This window comes from Bolinopsis microptera, chromosome 1 (genome assembly GCF_026151205.1).
Source record: "Bolinopsis microptera isolate Bmic1 chromosome 1, MBARI_Bmic_1.0, whole genome shotgun sequence".
Lineage (NCBI taxonomy): Eukaryota > Metazoa > Ctenophora > Tentaculata > Lobata > Bolinopsidae > Bolinopsis > Bolinopsis microptera.
In genome coordinates this window covers 25,399,683-25,413,954 of record NC_087072.1, presented here as the reverse complement: position 1 = coordinate 25,413,954, position 14,272 = coordinate 25,399,683, and the positions used below count along the sequence as shown (strand labels likewise).

Sequence of the window (14,272 nt, the reverse complement as noted above, 5' to 3'; positions counted from 1 at the left end):
TTGTCCCAAAAGTAATCCACTACGAATTTATTGTCAATATCTATCATCGGACTAAATCATATCAACATTTTCGGCAAAATTACGTCCGATAAGGTAGTCCTGTCTAGAAGTTAGTAAGTAGGACCATTGAGATATTTGTCATTTGAGCAGTTTGTGATAGTTGGAGCTTTTGGGAAAAGTTTTGTAAACGGGTTTATTTGTTAAATTGCAATATGAAGTGGGTGAGGGGGGGGGGGGGGTCACTATTTTAGCATTTTAAGTAATCACGTTCTTATAAAGTTCAGCTTTTAGATCTCATCGAAACCACATTCATGGGCCAACATTTGGTACAAAATTTATAAAAATAAGAGGGAAACAAATTCTGTACCCACTCTAGACTATGATTGAACCCGTACAAACTACACATTTATTTGTAGCGCGATGCTGGGCCATTGGGCCACGCCAAATTGCGAAGGATTGACATCGTCAATTAAATCAACACATTAAATCAACACATTTATATACAAATTTTGAATGACTAAATTTTTCTGGCCCTAGTTAGAGTCGCCAAGAAGTTTGTTTTACCAAAGTATGGCCAATGTGGCCATACTTTAGTAAGGATGTATATTTGAGCGTTACGACCATGTACCTGATGACATGCAGTGTATATTTGAGTGTTACTGACCATGTATCTGATGACATGCAGTGTATATTTGAGTGTTACTGATCATGTACCTGATGACATGCAGTGTATATTTGAGTGTTACTGACCATGTACCTGATGACATGCAGTATATATTTGAGTGTTACTGACCATGTACCTGATGACATGCAGTGTATATTTGAGTGTTGCTGATCATGTACCTGATGACATGCAGTGTATATTTGAGTGTTACTGATCATGTACCTGATGACATGCAGTGTATTTTGAGTGTTACTAACCATTTACCTGATGACGCGCAGTGTATATTTGAGTGTTACTGATCATGTACCTGATGACATGCAGTGTATATTTGAGTGTTACTGATCATGTACCTGATGACATGTAGTGTATATTTGAGTGTTACTGATCATGTATCTGATGACATGCAGTGTATATTTGAGTGTTACTGATCATGTACCTGATGACATGCAGTGTATATTTGAGTGTTACTAACCATGTACCTGATGACACGCAGTGTATATTTGAGTGTTACTGACCATGTACCTGATGACATGCAGTGTATATTTGAGTGTTACTGACCATGTACCTGATGACATGCAGTGTATATTTGAGTGTTACTGACCATGTACCTGATGACATGCAGTGTATATTTGAGTGTTACTGATCATGTACCTGATGACATGCAGTGTATATTTGAGTGTTACTGACCATGTACCTGATGACATGCAGTGTATATTTGAGTGTTACTGATCATGTACCTGATGACATGCAGTGTATATTTGAGTGTTACTGATCATGTACCTGATGACATGCAGTGTATATTTGAGTGTTACTGACCATGTACCTGATGACATGCAGTGTATATTTGAATGTTACTGACCATGTACCTGATAAGTTTGAATGTTACTGACCCGGAGTCGTTGCCCATGTAGTGACGGAGAGGACATTTCCTCTTGTGGAACTGACTGTTCTTACACCCGCACTCTAACACCCCGTAAACAAACAAATAACTCATTTGTACATGCATACAGCCCCCCTGTGCAGGGAAGTATTAGAATCTAAACTTACTAAATACTGTTATAGTACAGACAGATCTGCCAGACAGAGTATACTTAACTTGTTAACTGAAACAGAGAAAAAGTTCAAATCCATTGGTGCTAAAGCTTGGATCAGACAAGTGACGGTACCTGATTAAGTAAGATCAACTAAGGTAGAAAGGAAGGAACTGTCTGCAATAATAAAATAGTGAGACATTAACATAGTGTGTAGAAGTAGTGTAACAGTAGTTATAGTAGTGTATAGCTTTATAGTAGTGTATGTAAACAGTAGCGCTGTTTACAATAGTCTCCACTCTCCCTCTTTAAGTACCCGGTGCCGTCATCGCGATACAATACACAGCCACTCATGTCAGCTCATATGTCATAAGGCCGATTTTTCCCCGATCCATGACTCAAAGTGCCGAAGGCACAAAAGAGTCAAGGACAAGGGTTAGCGATCGAGGTTTTTTTAATATGGTAGCTTTGCGACCGTGTGTGCGAGTGTGCGACCGTACGTGCCTGCGAGCACTGTTATCGCCCACGTGACTACCTGCGCAAAGCTATTTTGCGTGACAATCTGAATTATATAATTGTTGGCGCGCGGCGCTGAACCAACCAAGTACATTATTAATTTCATCATGTACGTATCCCACTAGGCACTAATTAATAGCATATTATTATTATTTTGAGTTAGTATTACTATTTTGCACAGATCCGTGTCAGGTTGCATAAACAATAAACATATGGTTACATAGAAGTATACACGATTTTCAAATTCAATATAGAATTATATTAACTGAGCGGCAGTCGGCATGTCACTTCGCCATATTTGCATGTTTATATAAACAGTAAAGACTGGGCCGTCCCCAGGTTGTATGAAATATGATAAATACGCCATCACAGATCGGGAAATTGAGCGGCCATCCACAAAAGAAAAGCGGCCGCATTTCTTGTTGACCATTGTTAATGGTCTGGCCCGGCGCGCGCTACTTCGTAGCACGTGCCATCGGGCCATAACATTTCGAGAAGAAAGCGGCGCGCGCTACTTCGAAGAAATTTAGACAAGTAACATCCGTCAAGGCCGATTTCTGCGATGTTTTTTATGTTTTACCTGGAGACCTCAGGCTATCCGCTTCTACTAAATCGCATGCCCAAATTTCAAGAAAATTCGTGTGAAAAGGCCCTTTGGGTATGAAATTGATCTAGATCGGTGTTTTTTAGACGCTGATTCCGAAATCCGAATCACCCCCCATGACGTAGGGTAAAAATGTTTCCCTGGAGAGTTATGGGTAAAACATGAATTCGATTGTTTAGGACTCGAGTAAGGGTTAGGGTTGTGGTACATGGTAAGGGTTAAGGATGATGATTAATCACTCTACACTCGACTGTCACGTGACTTTTTCAACCCGTTCTCTAGCTGGCCCTAAAAGACTATTCGGAACCCTAACCCTTTAGTCTGATCCCAACCCTAACCCTAACCCAATCCATAACAAAAGCATTTGCTGAAACCCTAACCCTAACGAAAAATTAGACTAACTTCCTTATATGGGCATATCACGTGATCGAGACAGTTTTTCGCCAATATCTCGTCAGGGGAGCATTTTAACCCTATGTCAGGGGGGTGATTCGGAATCAGCGTCCGAAAATACATCGATTGAAGTTGGTTTCAACTGTCGGGGGCCCTTTTAGAACAATCTCGAAGATCGACTGTAGAGTGATTTAGCACGCTCGAAGGGTTAAGGATAGCTTCGTAGTTCGGGGTTTTGGTTAGGGTTTAGACTTTAGGGTTAGGGTTGGGATTAGGGTTTTTGTAACACCGTTTTGCACGGCTGCAAAACCATAAAAACCAAAGTCACGTGATATTTTTGGGCGAGCAAATTAGTAAAAGATTATGTTTATAATTGTGGCGCAATGCGTTACTGGGCCGCGCCGCGCACTCAATTATGCTTCTCGCGACCACTAAATCGGCGAAATGCGCTACTGGGCCTCGCCGAGCTACGATGAATTGACATCGTCAATTAAGTTCATAAACAATAAAGATAATAAAGATTAGGCGGAATGACAGGCTGAGCGCGGCCCAGTAAATTATGTTTTAATCAGATATATACAATTAAATATAGGATCACCCTCCGATTGATCCTAGAGCGTCTGAAGTGGCACACATTAAATAATACTTGCTCTAACCAGAGCCCTCTCGCTTGCACTAGCGCGCGACCGCCGAAGGCGCGTCACGCAGTACGCGTAGACACATGGCTATGTGAAGATCAATACTAACAACAAACAGACCGCATCTCGAACAAAAATATAATAGGATCTAGCTTTCAATATACATGATACAAATAACGATAGGACTTGTTTTGTAGCGCGATGCACTACTGGGTCGCGCGCGCATCAAATAATGCTTATCGCAACCACAAATGTATGCAGATCGACGAGATGCAAAGGATTGACATCGTGAATCAAGGACTTGTTGTAAGTTTATAACCTACCAAGGCGCGCGCCGAGTTGGACTCGTCGGCGGTCTTCAGTCGATCTTATCGACTAATAATTAATTTAATATTTGAAACAAATTTGATTGACGATATCAACCCTTTCAGATCTTGTCATACGTTGTATGACCCGCCGTGCACGAGTGTGCGGCTCCCCATGTATTGTACAAACTCTACCATAGTGAAACTATACTATAGTGAAACTGTACTATAGTGAAACGACGATGGGTGTCATGACGTGATACAATTCAGATCAAGTTGCTCTGCAAAGCAATAATGATAGTTCGCGCGGCGTTTCGAAGCTGCGAAGTCCTGGAACAAGTATTTTGCGAGTATAACCTAGACCTATTAATAAAACCTGCCGTCTTAATAATATAATAATAATAACAAATAATAATATAAGCTAGTAAGTACTCATGAATCGAAATAATATGAGCTGCATAGTGCATAACGCAGGTGTCAGACTGCACGTTATAAACTCTTCAAAACACGTTGCACTTGCAAAATAAAAATCTTCAGTGCACCAAATGCGAATCAAATCAACCTGGTGTGTAATAAAATCTTTTATCTGGGGACCCCAGGCTATTATGTTCATAAACACCGAATAAAGATTCGGCGGAATGACAGGCTGAGCGCCGCCCAGTAATAAAATATTATGATAAAAAGTATATTAAATATTGAATCGCTGAGTCTTTACATTACACTTAATTTACACTAGTAGTATAGGTACTAGTACAACCCAACTTTCGGCTGAATTTCGCTATTGCAGTTAAAACAATATTGCGAAAGTATAAACCCACTCAGTCGAAAACCTGCATCAGACTGTAACAAAATTGTCTAGCAAATAACAATAAAAATAACTCCTAACTCTTACCGTTTTCTTGATTAAAACAAAAATAATGTGATTAAGCGGTTTATAAATGGAGTTTCCATGGTATGGGATTAGTATTAGTGGTAACCTAATCCAACCCTGGGAAGTAACAGTAGGGATATGCAAAATTTAAGATCTCATCCATATTCAATATTTGACTGTTAGCTCCTGAAAACAAAAATGATTGAAGAGTCCAAGAGGAGCATCTCTTCAAACTTCAAAGTATGAAATGTCTCTCACGATTTGTATAACTGACTTGACTATAATTGCATACCGATTGCAAGAGGTTTTGTAGGTTTATAACCTACCAAGACGCACACCGAGTTGTACTTGTCGACGGTCTAATATTTGAAACAAATATTTTACGAGTATCACCGGTTAAAAGAGGTTGTACTGTACAACTCCACAAATTTTCTCTTAATGAACTTTACCTTTTAGTGTAGATACCTTCGGAAAATATGGAAATTGGACATGCAGACAAGATCTCTGAACTGGGAGCACCCAGCATGTGGATAGAGTGGGGGGACTTAGCAAGGAAGAACAACTCTTGTAATTTAGGTCATCAACATCTTTTAATGTTATAAGGATACATACCATTATATTCAAAAACATTAATAATAACATAAATAATAACCTAAATAATAACCTAAACAAGACAAACCAAAAATTGATTCAGCACTAGTTTCATATTATGGTCACATTTTTATCAATCAATACAAATAAATGAGATTATCGCATAAAATTCAATAAAGTAGTGGCAGGTCACCTTGGTGCATGTTGTCAAATGTTTACTTTCAGGATCTGGATTTCCTAATTTTCCTCTCCACCCTGATTTGAGGGAAGAACTTGTCAGTGCCGCAGAAAATCCTGTGACTTGTTGGTAGGTGTTTCTCAGTCTGTATTTAGATAATAGTTTAGTCAATAGTTTCTCTGTATTTAGTTAATACTCTGAGATTCGGGCTCAAGAAAACTGGGTACTGAAAGTCACAAGTTGTTTTATTTGTATTCACATATGATCTATGATAAGGTGCTGTAATGCTATGTATTTGAAAAGCAGCCAGCTTCTTTTCAAAAGAGGATTAGATAAAGTGTTATTTTTTTCACTATTCATTAAGCTCTCAATTCACACTCAGTGGATATCATACCTATCATTTAATTTTCAAATTTCTGTTTCACTGTTAGATCACAGAAAAATTTAGGATTACAACAATTAATGTATATCATCAACTTTAGGTATACACGAGCTCAAGGACATCCAAAGTTTATTGAAGAGATTATTGCAACATATTCTCCTTTAGTTGGTCGAGAAATTCAACCAACAGAAGCAATTGTAACTATTGGAGCGTATCAGGGAATATTCTGGTCATTTGAAGCATTTGTTCAAGCTGGGGATGAGGTTATTGTGTTTGATCCTATGTTTGATGCATACCGCTTGGACTGTGTCCTAGCAGGAGCAAAATTCGTTCCTGTAGCACTTAAGTTGGAGGTAAGTGAAATCCTAGATTCATACACAAAGCAGAATACTGAAAATATAATGATAATTATTTCACAAGCAGTTCAACAAAAACTGACTTCATCAAACTACAGTTCCATTGGCAGCATCGTTATTCGTTAGCAGAAGTTATCATTATGTTTAGTCGAGAAAATAGTCGAATAAAATATCAATCACATGATAAAGTCAGGGTTTTAGGGTACAGTAATACAAATTTGATGTACTTTGATTTTTCAAGTCAGGTTCATGGGTACTAGATGAGGAATTATTTGAAAACAGCTTTAATTGTAACACAAAGATGATTGTTGTTAACACACCCCACAATCCGACCGGCAAAGTTTTTACCAGGTTAATTTTTTTACTTTGTTTTAACGCTCATATCAAGCTTGTTTTAAATGATCAAGCATCATAACAGTTTTACTAACTTGATAATTATAAACGGTGGATTGTATTCAAATAAAAATGATTTGACTTTAATGAAGTTCAATTTTCAGGAAAGAGCTTGAATTTATTTCAAAATTGAGTAAGGAGTACAATTGTTTGATACTTGCTGACGAGGTTTATGATCGATATGTATTTGATGGACACGAGCACCTTAGCATTGCATCCCTACCTGGTAAAGTTCAATGCTTGCTAAATCCTAGTTAAGTTTAATAATTCAATAAGACAGACGGATGTTCCCAAATCCACATAACTGTATTACTTTTAAGAATATGACATTTGTCTCTATTAGCCTTTTTTATGAAGTTTATATTACACTTAATTATATGCGTTCGATATTTTATTCATTAATTAATTATAAATAAATGGAGGGTTTTTATTCAAAAGATGGCGTTTGTCAGGAATGTGGGAGAGAACGATAACCCTGTGCAGTGCCGGTAAAATGTTTGGAGTTACTGGTTGGCGGGTCGGTTGGGCATTTGGTGGTGCAAATCTGATCGAGAAGCTTTTTAGGATCTGTAAATGTGACACATTTGGAGCTAGCACTATCCTACAAGAAGCTTTAGCTGGCATGTTGCAGAGGCAAAGACTTTGTATCCCTCCGAAGGAATCATATTTTCAATGGGCAAGGAACATTTTCGTTGAAAATTATACCAAACTTCAAAAAGCTTTTACTAATGCCAATATGCCTGTTATACCAGCGGATGGTGGGTTTTTCATGATTGTGGACTGCACAAAAAGAAGGTTCAAGTTCCAAGATTCGCCTGAATTTCAGTCATCTGTAGAAACCTTTGATATTAAAATTGCTAAAGGTATTGTTAATAAATACAAATTATCAGTTTTACCCTTGAGCCTTTTTTATGGCTCGGATTCTAAGAGTAAGTTAACCTCGTATCTACGAGTGTGCTTTGCAAAATCCCCTGAATCAGTGGACAAAGCTGTAGAAATCATTGAATCTTTCGAATAATATTTCACTGAAGATATCTACTTTCCATGAACATACTTGACAATAATGGCGTACAAATAAAAAGAATATCAGCCTTAGAGAATTAGCCATCGGTTTTTTGTTTTTCTTAAAAATTTTGTTTCTCTTATAATATATAAATAATGTTTATTCATAATTTTCAATCGATAAATATAATCATTTTCAGCTTTAAGTAATTTTATGATTAGAAATGTTGACATTGTAATTTGTAATATATTTTATACTACTTGTTTAGGTTAACAAATACAACATTCATTGTTCACTTTCGTTCCAAAATATAACTATGGATTGGTAGACTTGCTGCATTCCTCTCGTTTAGTCAAAGAGTTAACTGTCCAAATAGACTGTAGAGATAATGTAGTTTTTGATCTGCTATTTCACGTCTTCATCACAACTATTTTAAGCTCAGAATGTATTGGATACTGTTTGCGATACTTATCCATTGTGGGCTCTCTCTACCTGTAAATTCAAACCCTGACAATTCAAATCCTGGTTTTCGATTCCAGGTCACTCAGAAAGGCATCAACTACTGTGAGTGGCGAAATGTTTTTATCTGAATAACATTTTAGTAACTGCTCGGATATGATGTTATTGTAAAAGGTTATTTGTAGGTTTATAATTATGTTTCAATTAAGAAATCGGTTTGAGTTCTAACTATCTTCATTAATTATGAGAAGATAAAAGTAAGAAACTTTAACTGCCTCCCCCCCCCCTCAGTGCGTGATGTGCTGATCCCCGTGGTGACTGATGCGATTAAAACTGCTGAGATTCCTCCAATAAATCAGAGGGTAGACACCCCTATTGGCCACATCACCTTCGGATTATCAAGGTCTGTGTAAAACCCTGATTTACCGCACCCTGATTTACCGTAAACCCCGATTTACCGTGGATGTTTCCTTTCCCAAAAACTCCGCGGTAAATTAGAGTTTTACTGTTATGTAATATGTATCATAATATTAGGAGGAACGTTACAACTGAACTGTAGGATTTTATTTTCAAAATTTCATTCCGTCAACGTTTTTCCGGATATACTGGTTCGAATACCTTGATGGCGACTTGTGTCACTCTCGCCGACCTTGCTGATTGGTCACTGGTCAAGAATTTAGTCAAAAACGCGAAATTTCGGTCAAGGGGACGGCAGAAAAGCTCCTCTTCAAAAATATTCCTGAAATCTAAATATCTTTTTATATGTTGATGATTTTCCGTTTATATCAAAGCTTTCTTTGGGAATAGAATTTTGAGTACCTCGATCGTTTCTAAAATTCTGTTAATTGATAATAATTAATTAGTAGAAATTAATTTCCGTGGAATGATATTGGTATTTATTTCAGTATAAGAATAGGGAATGTTGATATTTCTCACACAACTGTTGAACTGGACACACCTTCCAATGCTGTGGCTGCCATTAGTGACGCTTTTATAGCTGTAAGTTTTCAAATATTAATGATCATAGCTATATTATATATTTATTATTAACAGCTTGCTCAGTTTATTAAATGTGTATCATAGTAAATGAGGAATCATCTTATCAGTTAAATGCACGCTGGAATTACAGAGAAGACTCGTGGCCCCACATCAGTGACGACGGTTCAGTGGATATCAGTGCTACTCAAATATCCATCAACCTCAACCTACAGATTGGTTAGATATTGTTGTGTACTTACTTTGTTACTTTGTAGGGCTTCATAGAATCCTCTATCGGGCCATCGAAAAAGTCGACCCCCCGGACAGTGTAGAAACTGTTTTATCACCACTCCAATCCAGCAAGGAGTTTCCATTCCGACGGCTGTATCCTGGAGCTGGAGGCTCGTCCGGAAATGACTTCACAAAGTTCGTTAAAGCTGCTTTGAATTGCATAGGATCCTCGATGGTGTGCATATGTAATGGGATTACATTCCATAATCGAGGTCCAGTGACTGCAAATGAGTTGTCATGTAGTGCTTGATTACGTTGACTGCTGGACTTAGCTATACTGGGCACAACTGCTTTTTGACCATGTCTGAGAGTCACCGAGAACTGGATACCAATATCATTAGGGCACTTGCAATGCAGAACTTTCCACATGTTGATGATTAAATACCGTTCTATTCTTCTTTGCAATGACATCAGATCTAGGGCCTTTAATCTTTGCCAGTAGTTGAGGTGCTGGGTGCCATCTATTTTCGATGTAAACGTACGCTGAATCCCTTCTAGCTGTTGGATGTCCTTGTTCTTAGAGCAATTCCACAGAGGACAGCAATACTCCAGATGGCTTCTAACGAGAGACTTGTACAGAGTCATCATGGTGGCTTTGTCTCTCGTTTTGAACGCACTTAGTACCCAAGAAGCAACTTTTCCTGCACGTTCAGCTATCCTGTTGATGTGTGGGGTCCAGGACAAATCAGCGGAAACTGTCACTCCTAGATCTTTCACCGTTTGAGTGGGGTACAGCATGTTTCCGTTAGACACTTCATATGTTTGAGCTTGGATGGCGAATGGATGATCAAACAAGGAATTCTTTGGACAATGCTTGTGAACAAGAAGCTCGAACTTATCCTCGTGAAGTGCCATGTTGTTGCACTTAACCCAATTAACAACAGAGTTGAGATCATCCTGCAGGACATCTTTGTCGGCCAAACTGTAGATATGCTTAAGAATCCTAGTGTCATCAGCAAAGAATCTGATGACAGACCCTTTAACACATAGCTTCATATCATTTATGAACAGAATGAATAACAGTGGCCCAAGAACGGTGCCTTGTGGAACTCCACTGAGGATTGCGGCAGCAAATGATGATACAACATCTAACACAGTAGGGACCCATAGTCCCTATTGTTGTGGGTCTTAGATTTAACTCCTTTTAGACTTCGTGGAAGAATTATGTGGCTATCGTTGGTGCAGCAGACAGTAGTTCTCTTAAAATCACCTGCTAATCATATACTAATTACTTAGTAAATACCTACTAATTCCTCACTAATTACTCACTAATTACATATAACAAACGACTCATTATTATTAAAGGTACAACAGACAAGGGAGAACCTCACGTGACCACTAAAACATGCTCCTTTAACATTGGTCATGTTGATGTTACTTTCCACGGAGGTGCTAGCTGGCTGTACAATCTGTTCAGCAGCAGTATTGCTGACGCTCTTAAGGATGCTATCAAAGACCAGGTGCAGACATTTTACCTCGCTTATACTAGCTTTTAACTCATCGCATTTATTCAATCGCACGTAAAGAAACCTGTTAAAATGAAAGTATTTTTAGATACAAGTATTAATTTAATCGACAATTCTATTCTTTACACATGTTTGTCAGGTGTGTCCCCTGGTAACAGATGCTGTTGATACTAATCTCAATGATATTCTGGATACTGTAGACCTCAAGGCGGACATTGATGACAACTGCTACATTGATTATTCTCTTGTACAACCTCCTTTTGTCATTAAAGATGCCATCTTTGTCAATGGAAAAGGTACGTGACCCTGTTAATGGCATAAATCTCCAATGCTTGAAGTTGAAATCTGATTTTAGTGGTAACCATGAAATTTATTTATGAACCAGCATAACTCTACGTGTCTCAGCTACATAAAAGTAGATGTACGACGTACGTGTTCTATCATATTAATAACCTCATTTTTCAGGAGAAATATTCGATAAATCCAATCCAAAAGAGTGTCCCTCCCCTAAACAAGATATGCCTGAAACAGTGGACAGTGAGAGGATGGTAACACTTTGGATAACTGAGTACATGTTGAACACTGCTGGTTACGCTTACCAGACTGCTGGCTTCCTCCAGTACAACCTCACCAGCGATGATGTTAGTTTTTATTGAAATAATATTTTGTGTTAATTTAAACTTTTTAGCTCTTACAACTTTTCGGTAATACACTACTAGTTTGACGGTCTTTGGTATGCGAGCAATGCTGGTATCATTGTCCATTGTAATACAGTGTAAGCTGTCTTAAGGTCTACTTTATCACAGATTCCGGACAAGATCCCCATAAAGATGACCACTGGTTTCTTCAAATACTTTGTCCCCATCCTTTACAAGACATATCCTGACAAGGATCTCACTCTCTGGTTATATGTCACAAAACCTGTAACATTCGACGTTAACAAAGCAGGTTATTAGATTTCTCTTAAAACAAAGTAATAACCTTTAGATTACAACAATGGTATTTACTATTTGTAACACAGTTAACAACAAAGCTACTTACTCATGTCTAATATCTATTTATTTCTAGGAGTGAGTGGTAGAGCAGAGGGAACAATAACTTGGCTGGTCCATGTTAACGATACTCTAGTTCCTGCCTTTACCCTGGACGCTCAACTTGATCTTTGTGTTAATCTCAGTGTGCAACTTGGATCTAACTCTGAAATATACCTTGATCTCATCACTGTCGAGTTAGTTAAACAACGCAGCTTTTATTCTTTTATTGGTTAATTACTTGTGTGTGATTCACGGTATAAATTAAGCATACATACAACCATTTATCAAGATAAGTTAGAATAAGTAAAGAATAGATTTGCCATTATTCTGTGCCTCTCTAGTATGTATATTTATTTAAGATAGCCTATGATTTAAATAACTGTACTTTCAGACCGTACATACAGCTGAAGAGTTCGAACATCGGCAACTTCTCCGTCAGCGCCCTCCAATCATTCATCAAGTTCTCCAGAGCGCTCATAGTCCCATTCGTCAATGCTCTTGTCAAGAATGGTATTCCTCTGCCTTCCTTTGATTACGTCTCTTTTACTGGATTTGACTTCAACTTGGAGGATGTAAGTACCTTCTCTCTTTTAGTTTTTACACCCTATATATACTTGGCCTTCTTCTGTTACCGGGGTCCGGGATAGCCATCAGAACTTTATCGGAAACATATCATGATACTATAACTGAATGATAGAATTCATCGGTGGTATAATATATGGAACTAACGGCGCCAGCTGGATCCTTAAAAACACGAAACTTGCATCAGGATCCGTATTATGTATGCCCAAATGTTTAACTGGTTAGTTAGATCAATATTTATTGCAATGAACCATCAAATACAGATAATATTATGATCTGTAACATATCCTCGTGACACAAAGTAAGCCTCCAACATGACAGTGTCTCTTCTTCAGGGCTACATACAGATCCACACTGATATAAAGTACGTTCCTAATGAGAGGGTCTCCTCGGAGCGAGAATATTACTCACTTTCTAAAGATGGTTTTGAGTGTAAGATGAAAGATAAAGACCTCTGGGCAAACACAGTGGCGGACGACATCTTTTCTTACTTTTCAAATGAAGTTAATTGATTCTGATAGACTCATGGGTGGTTTTCTGTTGACATTTCTTTGAATAATATTAATATGACTTGTTCAAATTGTATGCAATTTTGCTTTAAATTCGATGGTGATTTTTATAAAATGTAAGCATTCAATGATTTTTATACGTGAGCATTCAATGATTAATTGTATTTTTATATGTAGCATTCAATGATTGATTTTTATAAGTAAGCAGAGACATGATGTAATGATCATTAATCAGTTAAAGTGTGATCGTAGAATGTTTTACAGTTAGTTTACAATTTTTGATTTTGTATTTGTTTTAGAAAGTTATTGTTGTTTGTACGTATGATATTTGTCAAACAGTTGTTCATGATTTCACCTTTTAAAGTTTATAATTATGTGCAGAATTTCACTTGTGAGATTGACGTCTAAGAAGTTCGACCCTTCTACGTGCAATTCCATATGGAATTTCATTTAAAATTCCATCAAAAATTCCATCCCCAACTCCACTCCAAATTCTATGAAGAACTACAAATTAACTAGGACTTAATATTATCATGTTATATATATATTGTAAATATTACAAACTCAACCACATTAATAAATTACATTAAAACGTTAAATAATTCTCACGCTTCGATAGACTACCGTTCTTCTTCACGTCGTTGGCATACTTCTCCTCCAAAACCTCCATCGGAATAACTACTTGAATCCTTATAGTTGTATTGTTGTAACTTTGTAAGGATGTCGTTGATGTCATTCCAACTTTGTATTTATAATTCATAATTTCGTGTTGCAAAATTTGTATATAATTCAATTGGCTTGGGCTTGCTCTGAGGGAGTTTCGACTTCTGAAATTTCTCAAAACTCGATAATTAGTTCGATTTATTAGAGTAATACTCCTGTCTCGGTGTTGAATAAATTTGTTTTGTTGTTGCCAGGTGTGAGGTCCACTGGGTCAGGTGAGTGGTATTACCCGATGAGATGAGACGATTTAAATTAGTCGGACAAGGAATGAATGAAATTCAGCATTTACGGATGAATAACTCCAA

At 37.6% G+C, this 14,272-nt stretch overlaps 3 protein-coding genes across 3 annotated transcripts in view; 2 read left to right on the top strand and 1 right to left on the bottom strand.

The window, feature by feature from the left end:
* Positions 1 to 14,272, bottom strand: part of LOC134826129 (uncharacterized) — a 365,739-nt gene that overhangs the window by 220,921 nt on the left and 130,546 nt on the right. The window lies entirely within an intron of this gene.
* Positions 5,204 to 8,196, top strand: LOC134821396 (kynurenine--oxoglutarate transaminase 3-like). Its single transcript, XM_063832140.1, has 7 exons — positions 5,204 to 5,262; positions 5,479 to 5,598; positions 5,839 to 5,920; positions 6,274 to 6,526; positions 6,771 to 6,880; positions 7,027 to 7,148; positions 7,375 to 8,196. Exons 2-7 carry the CDS (start codon positions 5,499 to 5,501, stop codon positions 7,938 to 7,940), a joined length of 1,233 nt encoding a protein of 410 aa, XP_063688210.1. The 5' UTR covers positions 5,204 to 5,262; positions 5,479 to 5,498; the 3' UTR covers positions 7,941 to 8,196.
* Positions 8,357 to 13,618, top strand: LOC134826131 (bactericidal permeability-increasing protein-like). The gene is made up of 11 exons (XM_063838415.1): positions 8,357 to 8,489; positions 8,676 to 8,787; positions 9,290 to 9,383; positions 9,491 to 9,599; positions 10,959 to 11,113; positions 11,259 to 11,415; positions 11,585 to 11,760; positions 11,926 to 12,067; positions 12,188 to 12,347; positions 12,545 to 12,725; positions 13,071 to 13,618. The coding sequence occupies exons 1-11, from the start codon at positions 8,369 to 8,371 to the stop codon at positions 13,245 to 13,247; spliced, it is 1,584 nt and encodes a 527-aa protein (XP_063694485.1). The 5' UTR covers positions 8,357 to 8,368; the 3' UTR covers positions 13,248 to 13,618.

Bases quoted from the DNA above. Each gene is read 5' to 3' on its own strand.
- LOC134821396 (XM_063832140.1), top strand. From the start codon at position 5,499: ATGGAAATTGGACATGCAGACAAGATCTCTGAACTGGGAGCACCCAGC. The intron at 5,599-5,838 runs GTCATCAACATC...GTTTACTTTCAG, and splicing joins GAACAACTCTTGTAATTTAG to GATCTGGATTTCCTAATTTT. The intron at 5,921-6,273 runs GTAGGTGTTTCT...CATCAACTTTAG, and splicing joins GAAAATCCTGTGACTTGTTG to GTATACACGAGCTCAAGGAC.
- LOC134826131 (XM_063838415.1), top strand. From the start codon at position 8,369: ATGTATTGGATACTGTTTGCGATACTTATCCATTGTGGGCTCTCTCTA. The intron at 8,490-8,675 runs GTGAGTGGCGAA...CCCCCCCCTCAG, and splicing joins TCAGAAAGGCATCAACTACT to TGCGTGATGTGCTGATCCCC. The intron at 12,068-12,187 runs GTTATTAGATTT...ATTTATTTCTAG, and splicing joins ATTCGACGTTAACAAAGCAG to GAGTGAGTGGTAGAGCAGAG.